The 26558-nt window shown below is 38.7% G+C and overlaps 1 protein-coding gene across 3 annotated transcripts in view; it reads right to left on the bottom strand.

The window, feature by feature from the left end:
* The window catches only part of LOC101954857 (broad substrate specificity ATP-binding cassette transporter ABCG2), a 130106-nt gene that overhangs the window by 32228 nt on the left and 71320 nt on the right, over positions 1 to 26558 (bottom strand). For 2 of the 3 annotated variants that reach the window (XM_040293097.2, XM_078021933.1), the window contains exon 3: positions 2462 to 2683. In XM_040293097.2, the coding sequence (XP_040149031.2) occupies positions 2462 to 2664 (203 nt within the window). In that variant the 5' untranslated portion in view covers positions 2665 to 2683. Of the gene's footprint in view, positions 1 to 2461; positions 2684 to 12336; positions 12764 to 26558 lie in introns of those variants that run through there. The other variant, XM_005337521.5, reaches the window with a different exon arrangement.

The following is a 26558-nucleotide window of genomic DNA, read 5'->3' as shown; positions in this document are numbered from 1 at the left end:
TAGTTAATAATGTAAATGGTGATGATACTATCAAACACAAATCAAAACTAAGAAAATGAGAACAGGAGCTGGGGATATAGCTCAGTTGGTAGAGTACTTGCCTCACATACACAAGACCGTGGGTTCAATCCCCAGCACCCCTCCACACACACACAAGAAAAAAAAAAAAAGAAAGAAAGAAAGAAAGAAAATGAGAGTAACTCTTCACATACCCTAGAGACTATCATTTGAAGCCAGCAGACAGGGGAAAGACTGAAAATACTGCAGCCAGAAAAGGATAACCTTTCTCATGGATCCCTAAACCAAAAATGTGAGTAAGCAAGAATATCAATCCTTACTATCCTTTTAACTGTTAATATTGAAAGAACTGCAAGATTTGACTGCAATTTTATAAGCCTAGGAAAACATAAGAGGATGACCTCCTCCTTTGCTGAAATGCACAACATGGAGTCATAAAATGTTGTGAAGCTTTGAGTGCATGAGATATTTAGGGTATCAAGTCACTAATTTACTAGCTTGAAAAGATAAGCAAGAGGAGCTGTAAGTGTGGCTCAGTGTGGAACACTTGCCTGGCACATGCAAAGCAGCGGTGGGTTCAACTCCAACTACCTCTCCCCCCCACCCCCCACCCCCATCCCCCACCCCCACCCCACCCCCACACACACACATGTGCTTTTACATCTGTTCAAACTACACATATTCAAATCTCTTTACCTTCTAGCACTTTCAGCACAAAATCTAAAGGAAGCAACATTTTCTTGATTGTCTTTCACAAAAGGCTTGTGAGCTTTCCAAAAGTGAATTCTATCTAACTATGTAGCAAAAGATCAAAGCCTTCCACCCACCATTCCTCTCCTTATGCTCTGGTCAGAATTTCTTAACCAACACAAGGAAGAGACAAAAACAGCAGGCGTGGCCGCATGGAGAGAGTTCTCACCCTGCACAGCGCCCCTGGTCTCAATCCAGTCAACCCTCAGATATTTACCATTTCTCTCCTCACACCCCCAAATTTTCTACCCTAGCTTGCCACTTTCTTGCCCTCTGAAGGAGCTGGTGTTTATTAAAAGAAAACACCACAGTCACAGAGAAACATCAGGATAAAAGGACAAACCTCTGGGGCTGGGGTTGTAGCTCAGTGGTAGAGTGCTTGCCTAGCACGTGTGAGGCCCCAGTTTGGATACTCAGCACCACATAGAGATAAATAAATAAAATAAAGGTATTAAATCCATCTGCAACTAAAAAAAAAAAAAAAATGCCAAACCTCTGATTCCCATAGAGGTCTGCAGCCACTTGGAGGTCAAAGCACTCTTTATTACCCCACCCAGCTTTGGAGAGTCAGGGGAAATTGCTTGCTTCCTCTATCAGTAATTATTGCCCCTATTAAACTAACTAAACACAGAGATTATGCTGACTTAGCAAACTCAAATTCCTATCACCATAGCTGGAAAGCATAATTTTCTAGAAATCAGAAAGACATTGACACCCCTAATGGCCAGCATCTGTGAACTCATAGAGGTACCTGGTAGTGAGTAGATTCCATAGAAACACTCATTTCCCTCCCACTCTTCAACACCAGACTCAGAATTCTGAATTCATTGCTGAATGAAAACCGTAATTGCTGGGCCCTTTTAAAACAGAAATTAACTTCACTGATTTTAATCCTAAATTATTACCACTTTGCACTTTAACTTCATAACTTCAATTAAAATCATAGTTGTTTTATATTTAAATATTTTCTATCTGACAATTTTGTGGAAAGTATTGGGCAAGTCATTATAGACTATTTACTACTATAAACAGGCCATTCATTTAAAAGAGATCTATTTGCAAAGCATTTTCATGATACTCTCACTTCAACCTCCTTGCTACTAGAATAAAAAGTACATAAAATGCACAAGTACCTAAGAAAGTGCTACTCAGAAAGTACTACTTCACTGGTTGGACTAAAGTGCCAAAGTTATAATTATATCCCCACAATCAAGAAGTAGTAAACCATACATCTAGGCCTCTTTCCATCAAAACCCAAGACTTATATAGGAAAAGCTAAAAAACACATTAATGGTTTAGTTTCTCAAACAAAACTCCATGCACGTGGGATAACCATTTTTACAGCTTGTCAGTTCCTTTCAAAATCAAACATATCCGTAACAAGTGATCCAATCATTTCAGCCCTAGTTTAACCAAAAGAAAATGTGTCAATATGCCTAAACAAAGACTTATACGCAAAGGCTCACAGCAGCTTACTGGTAATAGGCAAGACCTGTGAGGTTCATTACAGGTCCATAAAAATGGTCTTTTAAAAAACTCAAGCACTGGAGCTGGGATTATGGCTCAGCAGTAGAGGGGGGAGGGGGGGCCCGGGTTAGATCCTCAGCACCACATAAAAATAAAGGCATTGTGTTGTGTCCGTCTACACCTAAAAATTAATAAATAAATAACTGAAAAAAGCTTAAGCACATACTTGATATTGGATAGTATTTCTTTCTCAACTGTTTTCCGACCAAAGAGAAAGCCACTCTTCACTTTTACTCGATAGCAGATGTTATGAAAACTCAACACAGCCCCCTCAGTAAATGTCTTCAGGTCACTGGAGGTCATCCCAGGCAGGCCATTGGTATTTCTTTGTGACATTGGGATACAAATCTGATCATCATTGGAAGTCATCTGGAGAGTTTCTGCCTTTCTGTGGAGAGAAAAGCAATGTTGACAGTTCAGATAAATGAGATTGTAAACCCTAGATAACAATAGCTTAAACCAAGTCTGTTTTAAACTGTGCTGCAGTTGAGTAGATTCCTTTAATGAACAGCCCACATCACTGTGATAAGAACAACCTTAGAATTTATAATGGGAGGGAGACACAAGTTTGAAAACCTACACTCCAATTAGATGTCAATTAAATTCCTCATAAGTAAATAGTATGGAAATTATTTTAAACTCATAAGGTAGGAAAACACAGATAAGATTTGGGTGGCTTGAAAAGCACATTATGATTTCAGTTCAGGGACAGCTTGCATGATCTCTAGCATACATCCTCAGGGTTTTTTGGTTTTGTTTTTGGAGTTTGTAACACTACTACCAAAAAGGGCTTAGCCAAGCAGTCTAGTACAGGAAATTTTTCTCTGAATTTATAGTCTTGTACTTCACATCTCTGATTTTTATGCACCTTCATTCAGTAAAGAATGTAAACTCTAACACTGTTTGCAATGATATCATTTCTTTAATGGGCAAACATTTAAATTCTAGGAAGATTTAAGTGTGAAAATGATTTAAGAAAACCAAACCAATGGTATGATATCATTTCTTTAATGGGCAAACATTTAAATTCTAGGAAGATTTAAGTGTGAAAATGATTTAAGAAAACCAAACCAATGGTTAAGCATCTAAAGCAAAACCGAATACTATGTGTGATTGAAGTATAAAATGTTGCATTAAACAAGTGACAAAGGTCCCTTAAACAGATTTAATTAGAGTAAACCCTTAAGTTGAACTGAACTTGTGAAAGAGGTTCAAAATGCTAACTTCAATAATCCTACTTTTCTTTTTGAAAAGCCAAAATCATCCATGAAGAACTTTCTCTTTGCCTAAGGTAGAGTAGCTGCTCTAAACTAATCATCCTCCTTAGAACAACCAGAAACATAGACAAAAGATGACAAGCAGCTGTGTGCAGGGCTCTGGTGAGAGCAACCAAAAGCAGCCAGGACATGAGGGATCCAAAAGGATCAAGGAGGCACTGGTGCAAGTCCAGCAGCCCACCAATTGTCCACACAAGGGGCAGCACTGAGGACAAGCAGGCAGAAAGAAGCTGCTAGAGGCATCTTCCAGAAGCCCCTAATGTATCAGATCAAATTGCTCAGCAGTCTCTTGCAAGAAAGATCTAATTAAAATTAATTCATTTTTTAAAAAGAAACTAAGCAATAAATATTGAAATTAAAATTTAAGTAAAGAAGAAAAAGAAAGAAACAAAATTTGGACTTGCAGGCCAGCAAAGACAAGGACCACTGAAAACCCCAAGCTTTCGAGATCCCAGAAGCATTAGGACCTAGGAATATGGAAAAATAAGAGAGACCAGACTCTGCTCTATCAAAGTGGTCTGCTCAGACTTTGCTAGAAGTTAAATCCATTCTCAAAGAAGCTATCATCATCCACATTTTCAATCCAAAAAATAGGATCCAAAGTTTCAAAAACAGAAAAAATAGAGGTAGACCCACAGATAATATATTTAAGAAAATAAATGAAAAAAATAAAAAAACTGTCACCAAAGAACCACAATCTGCTTTTAAAAAATTTAAAAATCGTTTGGTGTAGTGGCGCAGGCTTGTAACCCCAGCACTTGGGAAGCTGAGGCAAGAAGACTGTGAGTTCAAAGCCAGCCTCTGCAAGAAGCGAGGTGCTAAGCAATTCAGTGAGACCCTGTCTCTAAATAAAATTCAAAATAGGGTTGGGATGTGGTTCAGTGGTCAAGTGCCCCTTAGTTCAATCCCAGTACCCACACTCCCCGGCAAAAATAATAATAATAATAATAATCAAAACTAAGAAGTCAAGCAGGTCATGGTGGCACACACCTACTACCCCAGTGATAACAGAGGCTGAGGCAGGATGATCATGAGTTTAAGGCCAGCCTGGGCAATACAGGAAGACTTTGTGTTTTCTAAGAAAAAGAAGGGGCTTGGGGCGTAGCTCAGTGGTAGGATACATGCTTGAAGCCCTGATTTGATCCTCAGAACTGGGGGGAAAAAATTAAGAATTTAACAGATGAGGGGCTGGGGTTGTAGCTCAGTGGTGGAGTGCTTGCCTAGCACATGTAAGGCACTGGGTTCAATCCACAGCAGACACAAAAATAAATAAAATAAGGGTACTATGTCCATCTGTAACTTAAAAAAAAAAGAATTTAATAGATGAGTGAAAATTAATGAATCAAAAGGCTAGTATCAAGAAAACATCTAGGAAGAAAATTATTAATGATGAAAATTATCACCATGGTGTGGGGGAGAAGCTCCTGATTGAAAAAGGTTCAGCATACATGTAATTAGAGACTGGGAGAGGGAGAAAATGGAGTAGAATCAATGTTCCCAGATATACTGGCCAAGTATTTTAAAAATTAAAAAAGGCATTAAGCCACTGATTGAAAAAGCTCTAGGGAACAGGTGCTTAGTTTCTATGAGAGTTTTAACAATCTTCCTCAGAAAGATGCGGGCCTTCATAACACAGGTCCAAAAAAAATGAGTAGACAGGTCTAACCACAGCCCAACATCCAGCTCACATGTGTAATACCATGAAAAAAAAATGTAAACATACTGCATTTCTAACATTAATATGATAAAAGTTATTTCACTAGGATGAAATTTTTAAAAAAAATACAGTAAGGTAAAGAAAACACACCACCTCAGCTCCACAGAGTACCCAATCTCTAGTTAATTCCGCATACAAGGTTTAGGTGACTCCAGAAAAAAAAAACTGATTTCAAGTATATTTCTCTGTGGTCAGCACTGGTCTCCCCCCCACACACACTCCCACCCCTGAACAGCTCTCATGGGATTAGTCTTTTTATGTAAAGAAAAACACTCACCACATCTAGACCTCCCTGTGTCACATCAGCCTCCCAATTTGTTTCTGTTTCCCAGCTTCCAGAGTTCCCATGAATGCCAACAGGATTTTACTCACCTCTATGTCCTAGACCTACTGCAGAGATCTTCAGTGTTTAGATAAAAACATCCAAATGATCTCACAACCCACCTGCACCCAATACTCTGAGCTGATTATACATCCAGCCAATTTGCAAAGGTTCTTCCCCAGTGATCTGGGAGCTTCCCTTTTCTAGCTTTCCTTTTCTGGGGATCTACTTACGTCACCCTCTCCTTCATGTTGCCTTCTAATTTGTGAGACCATACTTAGTTTTTTTGAAACATTGAAGCTTTTTTCTTCACTATATACTACTATAACTATTATTATGATAATCTGCATTAAAATGCCAATTCTCTCTAACCAAAACTCAGTTTTCATGCAACAAAGATTGTATATAGATCAGAAAAGTACACAGGCAAATACTAAGTCTTCAGCTGGACAACTGCCCAGTTATAACCACTGCATCTGTTGGTAGGAAGGAGAGCAGCCTCAGACAAAGAGATCAAGGCCTTCCCTTACATTTTTCCCACTAGGGATGATTCTAGAATGGGGAGATTTGCACTCTGCCTCATAGTATTAGGGCTGCTGCTTAAACAAATATCTCCTTAAACCATGGATTAAGATTACTGCCAACAGATCCTGAAAAGGAGTTAGAATGCCTGCCTGACTTACTGTCAGGTGATGGCTTCAATTTAAAAATGAAAAGGAACAATTAAGGGCTGGGGATGTGGCTCAGTGATAAAGTGCTTACCTGGCATGCATGAGGCCCTGGGTTCATAATCCCCAAGCACCAAAGAAAAGGAAAAATTAAAATAGGAAATTTAATTTTCAAAAAATTATCCCTTGCATTTAAAATCCCTTCTATTGATTGATGGGTTTAATGTTGGCTCTCATTTAAAGGATCCAGCGTAAGGCACCCAGTGTTGTCTCTATAGTCCAAGGCTGCTGGATTAATATAGTTTTGAAATCAGCCCACTAAGGTGCTCTAGGACCCCACATCATTGTAGTAGTGATCTGGAGGACATGGACAGTTTCATACAGATTGGAAGCAACCCCAAGGAAGATACGTCTGCTCAGTGAGAAGCCCTCAAGCCTTTTAATCAGGAATGGCTCACCATACCCATTATGTTTTTAAAAGAATACACTCAGAGCTCCTGGAATCCTTATTTATCTCTGTATATCTCAGCACAGCACCAGACACAACACTAAGAAACTATAAAACACAAGATCAGGTTTCTCAGACACACCCCTGAGGATGCAGGAACATACAGTGCAGCACTCTTCCCCTGCCCCACAAGAAGGTGGGATGGATGTGGGGAAGGGCAGAGCTCCAGCAGGGGAAGGACCTCCCAAGAGCCATTTGCTGGAGGATGCCAGACATTTAACCTGATGCTCAGGATGCTCTCCACCAAACTACTCTCTGACTCTAAGAATTCTTACTAGTTTTAACCAATCCCAAACAACCCCATTTCCCCAGCTCCCCTAGCCCACCAAATCTGGAGAAAACAAGGCAAGAATAAATAATGGTTTCCTTGAGAACCACAGAAACTGGAGAAAGGCTTACTGATATTTACAGGGGAACTGACTCAGAAGTTCCTATGAATTTAAATAACAGGAGTAGCAAACAGGATTTGAAAGGGAATAGGGATAGGGTGGGGGACAGGGATGGGGAGAAAGGTGGGCAGAGATCCAGGAGAGTCACCACCCTTTCTCTTTTCCTTCACAAGGCTATCCCACCAAACTGGCACTGTGGGAAGAAGAGCAGCAAGGAGAGAGAGGTGATTAGAGAACTCCAGGATCCTGAGGTGCCAAGGAGAAAATAAGAGGAACCAGCAAATGTCAAGCCGAGTCTGAGTTGGAATTTGCCAGAAGCTACACAGCACAGGGTCTACAACCCAGTCCTTCCACAAGAGTCTAATATGTGTCTAATAGATGTCTATACCTTAAGGTCAGTATTCTTCTTCCCTTCCGGTTTTTAATTCAATCAATAATCATAACCACAGCCAGACATAAAATGAACAGGAAATGAGAGGTGGACGGCAGCACCACTTCTCAAAATTCTGATGTATTTTAGAACATAACCTAACATACAGAGGTACAAAGTGCGTGCGCGCGCGCGCGCGTGTGTGTGTGTGTGTGTGTGCGTGTGTACACAACACAAAACTGTAGCAGAGCTCATAATTATCGCAAGGGACACTCTAATCCATGAGTACAGGCACATTCTCAAACCAAATAATGTCTCATTATGTGTGTAGTACTACTATCATTGCTAGTATGACTAACACCATTGCTAATATGACTAAAATATATAAAGATCTGAAATTTAACTGAACTCATTTACCACTGTGAACTGAACACACAGTGAACTGACTCAGCACACAGTAAAATTGTAACTCAAATAGAAGAGTGTCCCAAAGGTTCTGGTCATTAAGGGATACTCTCAGTTTGCAAAAGCATGACAAACAAAAATATTGTCTAAAACCTTTATTTTTAGAATGAGGAAGCAGGCTGAAAGACTGGCCCCAAGAGGACAGTGAAAGGCGAAACTCATTTTGAAGTCACTTCAAACATCTCAAAGACAGGATCTCTATATAACTTCCCTTCACTTACATATAGTTATTATTTAGGATGTACTATTTAGGATGTAATTTGATAAAGCTACTAAGCTAATTAAATGTTTCTGATTTCTTACTACATCTTAATAAATAGATGCTCACGTGTACACTGTTTCTCCTAATATGAGAAAAACTGGGAACTTTTAAAAACTCCTCAGTACTGCTAAATCCATTTATTTTCTCTTAAAAAGATGGAATCTAAATTGGCAGCTACAATCAGGTCCTATCTTTTGTATGAAATTTAAGGTAGAGTCTTTGTAGAGATGCACTTAGTAGATCAAAAACCTATCATCCTTAAAAAGTAGTTCTAGGGTTTGGAGTACAATTCAGGAGTAGAGTCATTGCCTCGAATGTGTGAGACCCTGGGTTCTAGCCAGAGCACTACACACACACACAAAATAAATAAATAAATAAAAAGAAAGAAAGAGAGAGAGAGAGAGAGAGAGAGAGAGAGAGAGAGAGAGAGAGAGAGAGAGAAAGAACGAACAAACTCACTCACAAGTAACTTCAAGTAGCTCACATAGTGACCAGATCTTGGTGTTTACTACAATTCTAAATAAAAATAACCAGAATGTCCTGAAGAAAAAGATCATTCCACAGATGGGGCATGGAAAATATGAAATAAGCCTGGAACATTCTGTGAGACCAGAATGGAAACACCTTTAAAGAAAAAAGAGGTCCCACTGGCAAAGCTGAAACAATTTAAGCATCCAATTAAATAGATAACATTGGATTATAATCCACATAATAAAATAAATGTCCATGAATTCATACTGCTAGAGTTGAGTAAATAAGGCAAAGCAGACAACTCTTTCTTACAGGGAAAAAAAATTAAATATAGAATGAGTGAAACTTTTAAGAAATCATTAGAAAACATCACACAAAGGGGTGAGGGTAGAGCATTTGCCTTACATGTGTAAGGCATTGGGTTCAATCCTCAGCACCACATAAAAATAAATTAAGAGGGCTGGGGATGTGGCTCAAGCGGTAGCATGCTCACCTGGCATGCGTGCGGTCCGGGTTCGATCCTCAGCACCACATACCAACAAAGATGTTGTGTCCGCCGAGAACTAAAAAGTAAATATTAAAAAAAAAATTCTCTCTCTCTCTCTCTCTCTCTCTCTCTCTCTCTCTAAAAAATTAGTTAATTAATTAATTAAGATATTGTGTCCATCTACAACTAAAAAAAAATTAAATTAAAAAAAATCTCTTCCTGGTTACTCTATCACAGTTAAGATTAGCTGATATGAGCTATGAAATACTTCTAGAAACCAAGCTTGAGGGATATCTCTAGCATACTGAGAGAGCAATCGGATTAGGAAGCTTATAGCTTTGTAGACTATTCAGAAGTGTTGGCTCCTCGTCCTCTATTGGAGGAAAGTATGGGGGAAAGGGTGGTAATTGCTTTATGTTGAAAATTTCAAGCCCCTTGAATTGTCTCTTGGCCTGAACCAGTTACTACTATGAGGTATGTGTGCCCCTAGTGAGGAACCTCCTCTTCTGCAGCTGGCATTCTGTGAAGCATGGAGCATATCTTCCTGGAGGAAGGCAGATCTATATCTATATATGAAATCAAGACACAATGACTGATTTATAGCTCTAGGGGAAAAATTAAGTAGCAAAAACAGATCTATGCTGGAGTAACCTCAATGGGGCTACTTATCCTTGGGTATAAAAATCAATACTGCACGTCAAGTGGGTGCTATTCCTAGCTTAGATATGAGAATGAAGATTCATGAGTGGTTTGCATGAGCAAAAGAATATTATCAGATCCAGGTACGACTGAAATGATTCCATTATATTTTTAACTAAAAGTAGCCTAATGCTTTGTAGCTACTGGTTGCCATTTTGGTAGCACAGATTTAGGAGCATTTAAATGGTATAATGATAAAAATAAATTTGAAGGACATCTTTTTAATCCTGAAGATAATGTATTTATAGAAGTGCCTCATGCTTTTAATAGCTAATATATTGTTTCTAATATGTGACTATTCTTAATAAATACAGAAAGAATGCAATTGCAGAAAGTGCAGGAATCTAGGATTTGCCTATTGTTTTAGTACATCTGTACTATAGTAGGGACATTTCAGAGATCTGACTCTTGGTTCTGACAACTTCCCACTGAGCCACATCCCCAATCCTTTTATTTTTTATTTCGAGACATTGCCTCACTAAATTACTAAGGCTGGCTTTGAACTTGCAATCCTTCTTGCCTTCCAAGTCCCTGAGATTACAGGCAGTGCCACCACACCTGGCTGGGCATTAATTGTTTTAAAGAGCAAACTTCAGTTTCCTTTAGGCCTATATAAACTATTTATAGGGGCAATTCAGGCTCTTTAATTTTTGCTAAAACATTTCAATCCTAACTTCTTACCCTAGGAAGTTATATAATATAAACTTTCCCACTTGTATATATAGTCTTCTGCTGTCAAACATCTATCAAAAATATCTGAGGTAACAGATATGTCAATTACCCTGTTCTAATCCTTACACATTGTATATACATATGGAAAAGTCAAAACAAATACCACACTAATGTACAATTACTATATAAACTAAAATAAATATATTTGTAAAACTCTTGGCAGAAATATTTCAGATTATTTAAAGCTCATGACATACACTTGTTCCTTTATAGGAACTAGATGCATCACCAAGTAAGATGCAGCCATAAAATAGTAGTGTATGAGAACACAGAGTCTTAGCATCCAAGTGTATCCCACACTTTGGGTTAAAAAAAAAAAAAATCGCTACCATAAGCCATCTTAGGAAGTGCACTTAGAACATGCACTCCCACTATTGCATACATTATGGATAACACTGAGGGTACTGTCCATTGCCTTCCTCAGTCTCTTCTGCATCCCTGTGTGACACACACACAGGACATTTGCCTCAAAAAGTAAATGCCAGGGAAAGCTCCTCTGAAGAGCCAGCATATTTTTCCCCTTTGTCACTGAACTGCGTTACAGATTATTCCCTTTCTATTATGGCCTCCAGGATGAAACTTTATTAACTGCAGAGGGCCCTTGAGTCAATCCATGTCCATTGTAATATGCTCCCTATGGCAGCTTTTCACACTGGGGGGGTATTTTATTTTCCATTTATTATACTTATGCTCCCCACATGTCTCATGAATATAAAGTGACAATAAATACACAAATACATTGTGCATGTTTGTGATTTTTAATACATCTTGATGCAAAAGAATGTGTTTTCTAAGGAAACTCCTGCATTAATAATGCTCAGGGCCTGGAACAAAGATTCATTTGTTAATATAAATCTGTATGTTTTTCTGATGAAGGAATTAGTTTTTACATTTGTAATACTAGGCAAGAAAATTAAATGAGGCAACAATACAAGTATATGTTATTTTGGAGGCTTGGGATGTAGTTCAGTGTAGCCAAGGATGCACAGGGCCCTGGGTTCAATTCCCAGTACTAGGGGACAGGGGTTGGGGGCAGAATATATATTTTTTTAACTGATAGATTTACAACCCAATGTGATCTTATATTTTCCTGTATTGCTTGAGCTTTTTCAGTATTATTTTTATTAAATACTGTAATAAGCTGGTTAACTGTGTAGGTTACTTATTAAAACACAACAGCCAGGTGTGAGGGACAGGAGTCCCAACTACTGAGGCAGGAAAATCATTTGAGCCCAGGAGTTCTAGGCAAGCCTGGGAAAACATAGAAAGACCCTGTCTCTTTTAAAACAATAAAACTAAAATAAAATTCAACTATCCACAGAAAAATTACAAAGGGTGACTCAATAAATATTTCAGCAAAGCATCAAAATTATGTTCTAGGAATAATAAAAATATATTAGATAGCACTTTTAAAATATTGATGTTAACAAATTTCTCCTTGTTGCAACTCCCACGGTAAAACTCTTGTCTCCAGCAAGAGTTTTACTTTTACCCACCAATCAGACCACAACACACTTCCAGACCCAGAATCAGTTGCACCACCACCTCATTTTCTGAAAAGCCACTCTGAATTTCATACTCACTTTCCAATGAAACTAACTGGAGCTACCAAAATCATCTCATTTGAGCAGTGTGCTATTTTCTAACAAAATGGGCACACAAATAACCACTCACCTTTCCTGCCACACAAATTTACTCACTCCGCTCAACAGCAGTTCAGGTGACCAAGGGTTCCAGTCTCAGGACGTCTGTGTTCAAAGTCAGAATTAACACTCATGGATACAAGCTCTGAGAAGAGTCGGCGGGACCTTCTAACCATGCCCTGAAGCAGCAACTTCCAGTCACCAGTGACGTCAAGCATCTGCAGGCGGCTGTCGAAATCCTGAAGCACTATCCCCAAATACCCCTGGCTCTTTCCCCGCCTCCTTCTCCTCGCCTCTCCCAACCTCAGTGGAGGACTGAGAGCCTCCCCTTTCCTCCCGCGTTCGGGGGACCGTGTCTGTGCCCGCCCAGGACGCCGATCCAGGACACCGCCCGCAACCCCGGCGGAGCCTTCCGGAGACTGGGACAACCCCACCGCGCCCGCTGCCCTGAGGCCGCGCAGTCGCAGCTGGAGGCTCCTGGGAGGGCGCCAAGCGGTCCCGCTCAAGGCTGCGGGCTGCAACCCCGGCGGCTAGGCGGCGGCGCGGGAGGCGTGGACGCGGCTTTGCCACGGGAAGCTCAGGCTACGGGGCCGGGGCGCGGGCGGCTGCCTCGCCCCGGTGAACCGCTCTCCCGGGGTCGGGGAGCGGGGCGGAAGGCGTGGCACCGCCTGCAAAGCCGCGATAAGCGCTCGGGCGCCTGAACGCCTCGGTCCCGGGGAGAAGCCTGTACTGGAGCACACTGGGACCAACCCGAAACTCCCGCCTCCGGGCCTTTTTTGAAACGGACTGAACCGATTCGCTCTGGAATCGGCGGGCGCTTCCCCGGCCGGCGGACTCCTCTGCAGACCTGGAGAGGTTTAGAGCAGCAGCTGCTGCCCCTGAGCCTCTGGGACCGAACGCCAAGGTTTTTCCCCCTCGCTTTTTAAGCCACCCCGAGGGTAATAGGTGGTGTCTGGTCCTTGAGCTTCGGGGAAATGGGAAGGTCGCGTCCCAAGGCCAAAACAATCAGGAGCTGAAGGGGCGGGGGGATTGGATGGAAGCATTACGAACGCTTTAAATAGTCTACACGCAGTTCTGAAAAGTACTTCTCTACCTCCTCCCGGGGGCCCTGGAAACGCTGGGGAGGGTGCAAGTTCGAGAAAATGGCCATGAAGTCCCAATTTCTATCCCCGGAATCTAGTAATTGCATGGAGATGTGCTTCTGGCTCTTACATTTGTAGACATACATACATACATAAAAATCACAATGTCATTTTCTAAATCAACTCTGGGGGTTATTCTTACTTAATTCTTCGCCCAAGACAGGAAGCTTTAGCCCAGAGGCCTGGATAATAAAATTGATGATGTGACGGTGTAATGTTTTAGAATGCTGAGGCTAGATGCTTTTAACGAGCTTTAAAGTATATATCCATGATGCGACCAAACATTTGGCTGAAATTATTCTTTTGGAATCATTCTGTCGATTTAAAGTCTTCCGAAGAGGCATTCTCATGGTGCAGCGTGGCGAGCGCCCCCTGGAGCGCGGGGACCCTGCGGGGGAGAGAGGCCCGGGCGGCCATGGTGCCGCGAGGGTGCAGGTGCGGTGGGTGTTGCGGGGTGAGCGAACGCAGCGGCGACGGTGACCCCAGCGGAGCGTGCGCCTCGCGAACCCTGGAACCCAAGTGTTCGAGAAGAAGCCGCAGAACGTCAGACTGGTCGTAGGAGTATGGCTGCTTCCGCGAGCTTCAGCTCAAAACCTACAGGGCCTCCTGTCCTTATCTTTAATGGCCTTCCAGGACCCCGCGAAGCCAAGAATGTATATTGTTGGAGGAATGGTTTTAATTATGGCCAGTGCTGGCTTCGTGCGGAGCTCCCCAGGATTTATGGAGATTGGTGTGAGTGGGCTGGCCTCACGGTGGAAGGATTGAGCCTCCTACAAGATCTAATTTCCAAGTTCTTGTTTCTGGACTTTCTCTGTTAAGATATCCCCTGAAGAACCTCATATGCGAGAAGCTAGGGTCTTCTATTCAGAGATGTGCAAAAGGATAGAATAGGGATGGTTGAATATTACAGAAAAGAAGACATGGAGGGCTGGAGCTATAGCTCAGTTGGTATAGTGCTTGCCTTGCATGCACACAGCCCTGGGTTCAATCCCCTGCACCACAAAAAAAAAAAAAAGAAAAGAAAAGAAAAAGAAAGAAAGAAGAAGAGGGATCCATTGCACACTTCCATAATCCCAGGGACTTGAGAGGCTAGCACCCAGGATCAAATTCAGACTCCGCAATATGGGGAGACCTGGTCTCAAAAAATAAAGAGCTAGGGATGTGGCTTAAGTAGTAAAGTGCCCTGGGGTTTAATTCCCGGTACCAAGAAGGAAAAATAAGAGTGAAAAAAAGAAAAAAAAAAATCATGAAGTTGAGAAAAAGCACATTTTCAAAAATAGGATAATTAAATATAATATTCTGGAATTATGTAAACAAAACAAACTTGGAGCTGGGGTTGTAGCTCAGTGGTAAAGCACTTGGACCTTGGGTACAATTACCAGCACCAAAAATTAATGAATAAAAAATTAAAAAACATGTACACCCATGCCTCACAGTATAAGTCACAATAGCCAAGTTATGGAATCAGCCTAGGTGTATGGAATCAGCCTAGGTATACATCAGCAGATGAATGGATAAAGAAACTGCACCACATACAAAGATGTTGTGTCCCCTGAAAAACTAAAAATAAATAAATATTAAAAATTCTCTCTCTCTTTAAAAAAAAAAGAAACTATGGTATATATGTATATATGAACAATGAAGTTTTGTTCTCCCATAAAGAAAGAATGAAATTATGCCATTTGCTGGAAAATGGATGGATCTGGAGAGCAACACTTTAAGCCAAATAAACCAGATTCAGAAAGATAAGTGCCATGTTTTTCTTTTTCTCATATGTGGAAGCTAAAGGAGGGGAAAAGGGGGATGTAATGAAAACAGAAGGGAGGTCACTGGGGTAAAGGAAGGGAATAAGTGGGAGGGAGGAGGGGAAGGTAGAGGAGGTATTGGAGAATGAAATTGATAACTGATAAAAATTATGTTATATGTGTGTATAAATATGCCACATTGTATAATTAATATGTGCCAATAAAATTTAATTTTAGTAATTTTTTTCATATCAATAGGTCAGTTTATTTGCTAGCTAAAGTTGTATTATTTCCTAACATTATCCTAATATTTTATCAAGCTGATTTTGATGAATTCAGACTAAAACCAGTGTTTCATAAACACATTGCAGTATAAAGAAATGAGTATTTTCAGTTATCAGTGTTTTATTTTAAACTGTTTTCCAATACCCTGATTTCACATTAAGTGTATTGGCATATTAAGTCACAGGATTTTAGGGAGGAAACCACAAAGATCTTCCTCATCTTACAGATGAATTTCCCAGTCCAGAGGGGATCAATTTGCACAAGACCATGACAAAATCATTCATAGCCTCCCAGACCAGGCCTTCTGCCTGCCACCATGTGACCTTTCTTCAATGTTATCTGAAAAATGTAACTGCCCCATATTTACAAAGTCCATTACTGGAATGCCTACTGAAGGGCTGGCATCAGTTAGAAGGATCTATTGCATTTCTTAGTGTTCTCCAATGGTGAATTTCCAAGGATCAATTTTTCCTTGGCAAGTTCAGTTTTCAAACAAGGATTATCACAGATCTGGGAGGCAGTTTGGTTAACATTGATACTGAGTCCAAGTATATTTATCTGCATACTACTCCAAGTTAAAGAAAATGAAATAATGGAAGAGAGGCTATATGTCGAGTGGTTTCCCCATAGTTATGCTCATGGCTATCCAGGACCCCTGATGAATTTGGTACGTTGTCCATGCTAGTTCAAGCAGTGAGAAGAAAGTTAAGGAATGAAAACAGAGAAAACAACTCCTCCCAAAGTTTTAGCTAATAGAGAAATACGAGAGGAAATAAATATACATGCAAGCTATCTTGGGGTTCAAATAAAATATTTATTTGGTTTGAATGAAGCCAGAATACACGTGAATGCCAAGAGGACAAGCTATTCAAAAGTAAGAGGAGACAGACTGAGGTCCCTTAGTGTCATTTGGATTTGGAATGTGGCCCATGTGCTACAAGCCCTAGTTCTCAGCTTGACACTCAGGAGATGGTGGAACCTCTAAGAGGTGGGGCCCTCAACCTGTGGGTTCTGAATGGCAGTGTCTCCAATAGATAGTGTCAGAACTGAATTAGATTAGAGGATGCCCAGCTGATGTCTGATTGCTTGCTTGATGGTGGAAAGAAACCCTCACACCTTTTGATAGTCACAGAAGTCTGTGTCAATTGTGCTGTAAGAATAGATGAAAAATACAGTTTAAATGCAAAGGTGTGAATGGTAAGATAGTGGATTAGCAAAAATAATACTGGAATTAACCTGTTTGTTTTCTGTAGTTGCCACAACAGAATACAAACTTTGAGTTAAAACAATATAAATTTATGATTTAACTTACCAATAGTTAGAAGTCTGACCTGTATCTATCTACTGGGCTACAATAATGATGTCAACATATCTGTTTCTTTCTAGAACATTTTTAAGCTTGTCGAAGTCAGCTGCATTCCTTGGCTCATGAATTCATTTCTCCATCTTCAAAGCCAGCAACACAGCATCTTTGATCCTATTTCTGTCATTACAGATTTCTCTGATTCTTTTTCTATTCCTTCCTTCAGTTCTAATGACCCTTTTTAAAGTTATCTACTTAGCAGCTTTAATTGTACCTGCAATTTTAATTACACGTAGCCTAACATTTTCACCTTCTAGGGATTAAAACAAGGATATCTTTGGGAGGACTTTAGTCTGTCTACCACAAGACCTTAAAATGGAAGAGGATGCAAATGTGAGGACCCCTTGGGAATTATTGAGTTGGTAGGAAGATTTCAAACTGAGGACTCCTGAGACACAGCTGAGGCATAAAGAAGCCATTTGGGGCCTTCACCTGTCTGACAGGTAGAAAGGGAGTATGTGAAGGGGTTACTTGGAGCCTGGAGAAACTGAGGCAGGAGAATGAAGTCACTGAGTAAGATTTTGGTATTTAACACTGGCATTCCAAGTTTTGATGAGTTCACATTATTTGAACATGAGAGTGAGGAGTAGGAAGTGGAAGGCAGGTACATTTGTTTTCTACTGCCAAATATTAGATTAACACTAACTTAGTATCTTAAAGCAACACCTACTATCTCCCAGACCTGGAGGTCAGGAGTTTAAGCTAGATTATCCTCTGCTCAGGCTACATTAGTTAAAATCAAAGTGTCAGCCAGGTGGACTCTTAACTGGAAGCTCTTATCTGAATAATCTGCTTCCAAGAAGAGTCAAGGTGTTGTTTCCTTCACATTGCCTATATTTCTTTACATGTGACCTCTTCATCTTCAGACTGGTCAAGTCCTCGAACTCTGAATCTCTTTGACTTTTCCTTCTGCTTTTTAAAGGGCACGTGTGATTAAATCAGGCCCCTTTTAACAATCTCACCATCTTAGAGCCAACCAATTTGGGACTTTAATTACAACTATAAAATCCCTCAAATCAAGTCAGGCACATGAGTACATGCCTGTAGTGTCAGCTGTTCAGGAGGCCAAGATAAGATGATCATTTAAGACCAGAAGTTTGAGGCCAGCTTAAGCACCATAGCAAGACTCCATTGCTAAGGGAAAAAAAGAAAAAGAAATCCCTTAGATCAGCCCCTACATTGTGTTTGATGAAATCACCAGAGTATAAACTGGAATCTTAGGAGGTAGGGGAAAGAGTAACTCTAGAATTCTGACTACCCTGTGGGTAAGGTTGAAAAGATCAAGGAACACACAAGGTAGGGTGATGGATTGAGCCTCAAACATAGAAGTTGTCAAGATAGATATGATCTCAGAGAGAAGAGAAATGCCAAAAACCAGGTGTCAAAGTTTTTTTTTAAAGCAGATCTAGAAAGTGAACAGAAAGCAATGTATGATTAACACAGAGAGGAATGGGAGGGTGTATGTGGTGGGGGTTGTGGAAGAGCTTTGATGCTAGAACCATACCACACGAGGTCATTCAAAATGCACTGCAAATGTACTCAATTATGAAATAATTCATTTGGTTATAAAGTCCACAGGTGGTAAAGTCCAATAAAATGGAGTATAGTGGAGTATCTCATCAGAAGTCAATAATTAACCTGGGAGTCAGATAGTATAGTAGGAGATGTAACATTTTTGTCCCTTCATAATAAACTGAAAGGTTAAAAGTTGAGAGTTCAATGTCTATAAATGCCTTTTCTTTAGGTAAACTTTTTATTGAAGTATAGCATGCATATATATCATATATATATATATATATGAAATATAAAGGACAGGCCTGAGTGTGTGCTGAGTGGTAGAACATGTGCTTAGCATGGACCATGCTCAGGGTTCAATGCCCAGCACTAAACGAAAAAACAAAGAAAAGCACAGAAAATTTAAGCAATTGGCTTGATGTATATTTATAAAGCAAATTCATGTGGCATTCAGATTTTTTCAAAACATAAAAACAATATTCCAGAAGTTGCTCTCATGCTCTGTCCTAGTCGTTAACCCTTCCGAAAGTTATCAGAATTCTGATTTCTTTCACCATGCATAAGTTTTGCCTGTTTTAAAGCTGAATATAAATGAAGTTGTTACTCTTTTGAGCCTGGATCTTTTTGTTCAATATATATGAGATTCATTCATTTATTTTTCATGTAGTAAAAACATTTGCTTTAACCTCTGTGTAGGATTCCATAGAATGAATACACTGCCATTTACCTACCCATTGTTGATGAGTTCTTGGGTTGTTTCCAGTTTTGCCATATCCCCCTAAATTGTTTGATTGAGAAAGAATTCTAATGGTCAACTAACTGTCATCCTTTAGAGTAGCACAAAGGGGGGCCCAAAACCTGACATCGTCTCCCACTCCTTGCCTGATTATCTTGAAAAAAAGCACAAAGAAAACAAAAAGAACAAGAGGATCAGGGTTGGAGAAGACAGTGAACAAATAAACCATTGTCCAATATCTCCCTCCAGCAGATGTCCTGGAGTCACCCATTAAGCAACATTTTCCTGAGAACTCTCATATAGTAGGTCGCATAATTGGCTAAGGAAGAGAAATAACACACAGGAAAATGGAGACAGAGGTTTAAATGGACAAATCACAATGAAAATGTTAAGACCAGTGTCACAAGGGCACCATGGAGGATATCAGTAAGTATCCTGGGTTTGAAGGTGTTGAATATTGGAGACTACAGGAATCATCCGAGATTCATCTGCAAAATAAAAATTCCTGGATGATTAGGGATGAAATTTGACATATACATAATGGTAACGGTTACAAATACTGTGGATGTGTGGTGTGTGTGTGTGTGTGTGTGTGTGTGTGTGTGTGTGTAGACTGGGCAGGTTTTTTGTAAATAACATTTTGGGGGGTGGGTAGCAGGGATTGAACTCAGGGGCACTTGGCCACTGAACAACATCTCCAGCTCTATTTTGTATTTTATTTAGACAGGGTCTCACTGAATTGTTTAGCACTTCATTGTTGCTGAGGCTGGCTTTGAACTCGGGATCCTCCTGCCTCAGCTTCCCAAGCCACTAGGATTACAGGCATGTGACACTGTGCCCAGTTTGTAAATAACTTTTGTTAACTTTTTAAGGTTTCAAATGCATAATTATCATGCAGTAAAAACTAACAAGATCTTTCCTGATCACTGGAGCATGACATTATTTTCAACTCCCAAATACTCAGTCACTTATCATTTTGCCTTATGTGGTATTATTGTGAACCTGTGCCAAGCATGTTGTAGATGCTCTACAATATATGGTGAATAAACAAATGAGGGAGAAATTGGTCTTTCCTTCAAACTAGAATAGGTGTTAGAAGAAAAAGAAAGATGAAAAAAATGCTAGATTACAACAAGGTGATTAAATAGGTTCTGTTTTCAGAAAATGCATATAGCATTTGGTTGTGGACCCTACCCCTGAAGGAGCATCTCAAAGGTTGTATTCCTTGCAATATATTAGTAGAACTATGAGAGAAAATTGTGAAGGTCTTAAGAGTGAGGAACCATTGGACGTTTCTTGTAGTGTAGAAAGTTGATATTGTAAAGCAGTTTTTCATAAAGGTAAATCTATTCATGTATATTATGGATAGGGCATGTGGGAAGGCAGATATCAGTCTGGAAATGAAAATCATAAAGAGCAATATTGGAAAAAAATGAGGAATAACACATGAAAGAAAAATTGCAAAAGGAAGAATTTACTATACCTAATGACCAACCAAATGTTACAGATTAGAGACAAAGAAGCTAATTAGAGCTGATTTCAGAAAACCATGTGGTGTCATAAGTGAAAATTAAGAAGGAAAAAAGAATGTCTTACACTTCAGAGTATTTCCTAGCTCAGTGTCTTGAACACAAGAGACCTTTGAAAAATAGTTGACTAAATAATAACAGGGACTTCACCTTGTGTCATTCAGGAGCCAAACCCCCTCACCTGGCCATGCTTCCCTGAATTTGCCATGTCATAACAATGGTGGAGAGTCTTATGATCAACCTGACTACTATAAACCTTTTACAATGTGTAGAGATCAGTGTTTATGTGTGGGGCAACTAAAATTAAAGTGTAATGAGTTTTAAATGACACTCATGACTCACTCATTATACAATGTCTTAGAATTTTTTCATTTCTATTTTTTTTTTAAAGAGAGAGTGAGAGAGGAGAGAGAGAATTTTTAATATTTATTTTTTAGTTCTCAGCGGTAACAACATCCTTGTTGGTATGTGGTGCTGAGGATCGAACCCGGGCCGCACGCACGCCAGGCGAGCGCGCTACCGCTTGATATCAGCAAAACTAAAGTTTATATTCTCACCCAGAAACTACACTTGAGTCTTCCCTATATTATCACTAATATTAGACCTAGTTTCATCTCATCTCTGTCATTTTTGGTATTAGAAATTGGGTACCTCCATTTCTTGCCTCAGATAAGATGATCATACCTGTGTCATAGGGTTGAAAAAAGCTAAAACGATGCATTTAGAAAACATAGATATCTCAGGCTTCACCCATTACCAAGAATAACAGCTAAAGTTTTTAAAGTACCTGTTACTTGCCAGGCAGTGTTTAAAAATCTTTAGGTTTTGTGTTGGTTTCTTTTTCTCTTTAGACTTTATTTAGCATTCACAAAAATGTCTTTAGGTAGTCTTGTATCTTTCAAGCAAATCAGCAATATTTGTACTACACCTAAACAACCAGATAAAGTTTTTTGGCCATGGTTGGAATTGAACCCACACCTTGCTTAGGCAAGTGCTTTACCAATAAGCTATACCGTAAGCCTGATGACTTCTTCAAATATCCAGTCACTGTTCAAATTTTCCTGACTGTCTCATAATTTTTTAACATTTTTAGAATTTTCAACTTAAAAACTTTTATTACTTTAAACTTTTTATTACTTTATTCCAAGTAATAAAAAATGCACAAAAGAAGTTCTAAATCTTGCAGTGGTTTCAGCTAGGAGTAGTACATGCTCCACACAGTGGAGGTTTGGAAATGTCTAGTAGCATTTTGTTGATCATAATGCTTGTGATTGCTGTTGGTATTTAGTTGTCAAAGGCAAGTGATGAAAATCATTCTGTAAAATAAGCAACATGTCAAGGCCAAGAAGTCATTGCCACATTCAATGTCAGGATGATATTCTCTTATGTTTCCTTCTAAGAGATTTTTGGACTAACACTTATGTTTGGGTCTTTGATCCATTTTGAGGGTTTTTGTTGTTGTTTTACTTAATATAGTATAAAGTAAGGTCCAAATTTCTTCTTTTGCTGCAATCATTCGATTTTCCCAGCACTATTAGTTGAAAAGACTATCTTTTCTCCATTAAACAATTTTGCTCCCCTTGTTGAAAATCAATATAACACAAGATTTCTTTCTGTGAGCTAATTCTATTTCATTCATCTAAAAGTCTGCCTTTATGCCAGTGCTACACTGTTTTGATTATGGTAGTTTGCAATAAATTTTAAAATTAAAAGGTATGAGACCTTCAATTTTATTCTTTTTCAAAGGAATAGGTGAGTTTTTGTATTTTGCCAAAAATAAATAAGGAACCCCACAACATTGGGATTTTTATAGGGATTGCATTGAATTTGTAGAATTTTTGAACAGTATTGTCATCATAACAATATTAAATCTTTCAATCTATGAACATAGGATGTCTTCCCATCTCTTTATGACTTCATTTTTTTCAGTAGTACTTTGTAGTTTTCAGTGTGCGAAATTTTCACCTCAATGGTTAAATTTATTTCTAAGTATATTATTCTTTTTGATACTATTATAAATAGAATTTTCTTGTTTTCTTAATTTCCTTTTAAGATTCATTGTTCATTGCTAGAATATAGAAATGCAACTGACTTTTGTGTTGGTATTACATCTTAATACTTTACTGAATTCTTTTATTAGTTCTAACAGTTTAAGATTTTCTATATATAAGACCACAACATTTGTGGAGAGATAAATTTGCTTCTTCCTTTCTAATTTGAATGGTCTTTCTTTTTCTTTCATTTTTTCTTGTCTGATTTCTTTGGCTAGAATATTTTATTTTGTTTTACTTTTTTTTTAAAAATCTTATTATTTGTACAGGGATTGAACCCAGGGGCACTTCACCACTGATCTGCATCCCCAACCTTTTTTGTTTCTATTTTGACAGGGACTCACGAAGTTGCTTAGGCCATTGCTAAATTATGGAGGCTGGCCTTAAACTTGTGATGCTCCTCCCTGAGGGTCCCATGTCACTGGGATTACAGACATGAGCCACCACACCCGGCACTTTGGCTAGAACTTCTAATGCCATGTTGAATGACAAGTGGCAAAGGCTGGCATCTTTGTTTCATTCCTGATCTTAGGATAAAGCTTTCAATCTTTCACCATTGAGTATGATATTAGTTGTGGGTTTTTCATATATGGTCTCCATCAGGCAGAGTCAGTTTCCTTCAATTTCCAGTCTATTTTGCTTTTCTTAAGCATTAGTTGGTGTATCACATTAATTAGTTTTTGTATGTTGAAACATTCTCATGTTCCACAGTTAAATTCCACTTAGTCATGGGGTATAATCTTTTCAATATGTTGCTGAATTTAGTTTGTTAGCATTTTGTTGAGGGTTTTTGCATCAATATTTAAAATGATAATGGTCTGCTCTGTCGTTTTCTTTCTCATAGTCTCTTGGTCTGTCTTTGGTATCAAGGTAATGCTGACATTATAAAAGGAGTTATGAAATATGCCCTCCTCTTCAATTTTTGGAACAGTTTGAGAAAGATTGTCATTAATTCTTTAAATATTTGGTTGAATTTGCCAGGTGCAATGGTGCATGCCTGTGCTTCCAGCAAATGGGAAGACTGAGGCAAGAGGATTTCAAGTTCAAGGCCAGCCTCAGCAATTTGGCAAGACTCTCTCAAAAATTAAAAGGGATTGGAGATGTAACTCAGTGATAAAAGCAACCTAGGTTCAATCCCCAGTTCCAAGGGGGCAGGGAGTAGAATTCACCTCTGGAGCCTTTTAGTACTTTGTTGTTTCTTTGTTTGTTTTAATAGGCTTATGATTACTGATTCAGTCTCTTTACTGGTTATATGTTTATTGAGATTTTCTGTTTCTTCATGAGTCAGTTTTAGTAGATTGTGTGTTTCTACCAATTTGTTCATTTTATCTAGATTATCTAAATGGTTGATAAGCACTTGTTCTTTGATAATCTTTATTTCTATAAAATTGGTAGTAGTATTCCCACTTTCATTTCTGATTTTAGTAATTTCAGTATTCTCCCATTTTCATTAGTCAACTTAGGTATAGTTTTGTCAATTTCATTCATTTTCTCAAAGAAACAAGTTTTAGTTTCATGGGTATTATTATTGTACTTTAAGTATACCAACTTATAATATGTTAGTTTTTGGTCCACAATTTTATAATTGACTACTTGTTTCCCTTATGAGAGTATGAACTACTTTTTGAGCCCAATGTCTAGCCTTATAATATGTGCTCAATAAATCATTTTTTCTTTTCTTTCTTTTTTTTTTTCTGTTGTAGTTTTGTTTTGTTTCTGTTTTGAGATGTTAAAAATCAACCCAGGGCCTCACACATGCTAGACAAGTGCTCTACCTCTGAACTTGTTAGATAAATGCATGCACAAGTTTAGTTTAAAGAGATATATAAAATGCACGTGAATCATAATTGTATGAAAAGGAGACAAGCAACGTCCTAGGGTGAATGTTCAAAGTCAGTCTTTGTCCATTGAACACAATACAAGCTTCATGAGCTTCTGTTTGTTGTTTCTTTTTAAAACAATAAACTGTCTTTGCAGTGAATTTCTATTTTTAAAGCCTTATTTCTAGGGTTCAACGTTCTTTCTTCTCTTGCATGCCTAATTCTCTTTTTCATAAGCTAGCAAGTAAATGCCTATTATTATCACAAAATAATGATTTTTCTCAGCTAATACACCTGTACTAGGTGAATTCATCTGTCCTAATGTTTCTGTTTAGCCTCAAAACCAAGCTGTGCCTCCAGTCCTCCTTGCATATAGTTAAATAATCTGTTTGCTGATGACTTGATCCTATCTTTAGAAGACCAAAAACTCCAACAGAAAACTTTAAGAGCTGATAAACAAAGTTAGTAAAGTAGCAGTATACAAGATCAAAATATTTAAATCAATTGCTTTCCTCTACTACAATAATAAATCTTCTAAAAAAAAAAGAGGAAGCAGGAGGAGGAGGAGGAAGAAGAGGAGGAGGAGAAAAGAAAGAAAGAAAAACTATCCCATTCACAATGACCTCAAAAAACAAAAGTACTTAGGAATAAATCTAACCAAGGAAGTGAAAGACCTCTATAATAAAAACTATAGACCACTGAATAAAGAAACTGAAGAAGACCTTTGTAGAGGGAAAGACCTCCCATGTTCACGGAGAGGCAGAATTAATATTGTTGAAATGGCCATACGACCAAACACATTATATAGTTTCAATGCAGTCCCCATCAAAATACCAAGGACATTCTACACAGAACTGGGGCGGGGGGAGGGGGAAGTCCTAAAATTCATTTAGAATAAGAGACCCTGAATAGCCAAAGCAATCCTGAGCAAGAAGAGTGAGGCTGGAGGCATCACAATATGGAACCTCAAATTATACAACACAGCTATAATAACAAAAACAGCATGAAGATCAATGGAATAGACTAGAAGTCACAGAGATTAACACATATAGATACAGTCATCTGATACTTGGCACAAAGGTGCCAAGCATATGTGTCCAAGAAAAGATAGTTTTAAACAAATGGTGCAGAGAAAACTGGAAATCCGTATGTAGAAGAATAAAAGTTGGATCCCTTTCTTTCACCACGCACAAAAGTCAACTCAAAGTGCATCAAAGACCTAAAAATTTGACCAGAAACTCTGCAACTGATAGAAGAAAATGTAGGTTCAACATTGGCTCAGGCATCAACTTTCTTGACAAGTCTCCTAAAGCACAAGAAATAAAACCAAGAGTCAATAGGTGGGATGGTATCAAATTTAAAAGTTTCTGCACAGCAAAGGAAACAAGACCATGAAAAAAAAATCACACAGAATGAGAGAAAATCTTTGACACCAGCTCCTCAGATAAAATAATATCTATAATATATAAAGAACTCAAAAAGCTTAATACCAAAATTTTTTTAAAAATGAATAAATGGGAAAAAGAACTAAAGAGACTTCAAAAGAAGAAACACAAATAGCCAATGAATATATGAAAAAATCTTCAACATCTCTAGCAATCAGATAAGTATAAATCAAAACTATGCTAAGATTTTATCTCCCTCCAGTCAGACTGGCAATTATTAAGAACACAAATAATAATAAATGTTGGCAAGGATGTTGGTGGAAGACACAATCATACACATTTGGTAGGACTGCAAATTAGTATAACCATTCTGGAAAGCATTATGGAGATTCCTCAAAAAACTAGGAATGGAACTGCCATATGACCAGTTAGCCCTATCCTTGGTATATATACAAAAGAACTAAAAGTAGTATACTGTAAGGACACAACTAGAATTAGTATATTAATAAGGACACAGCCAAATCAATGTTTACAACGGCTCAATTCACAACAACCAAGGTATGGAACCAACCTAGATGCCTGTCAATTGGTGAATGGATAAAGAAAATGTGGTGTAAATATACAATGAAGTTTTACTCATCACAAAGAAGAATAAAATTCTGGTATTTGCTCACTAATGAGT

Source organism: Ictidomys tridecemlineatus, chromosome 9 (assembly GCF_052094955.1).
Source record: "Ictidomys tridecemlineatus isolate mIctTri1 chromosome 9, mIctTri1.hap1, whole genome shotgun sequence".
Taxonomy (NCBI): domain Eukaryota; kingdom Metazoa; phylum Chordata; class Mammalia; order Rodentia; family Sciuridae; genus Ictidomys; species Ictidomys tridecemlineatus.
This window is presented reverse-complemented; position numbering and strand designations above follow the sequence as displayed.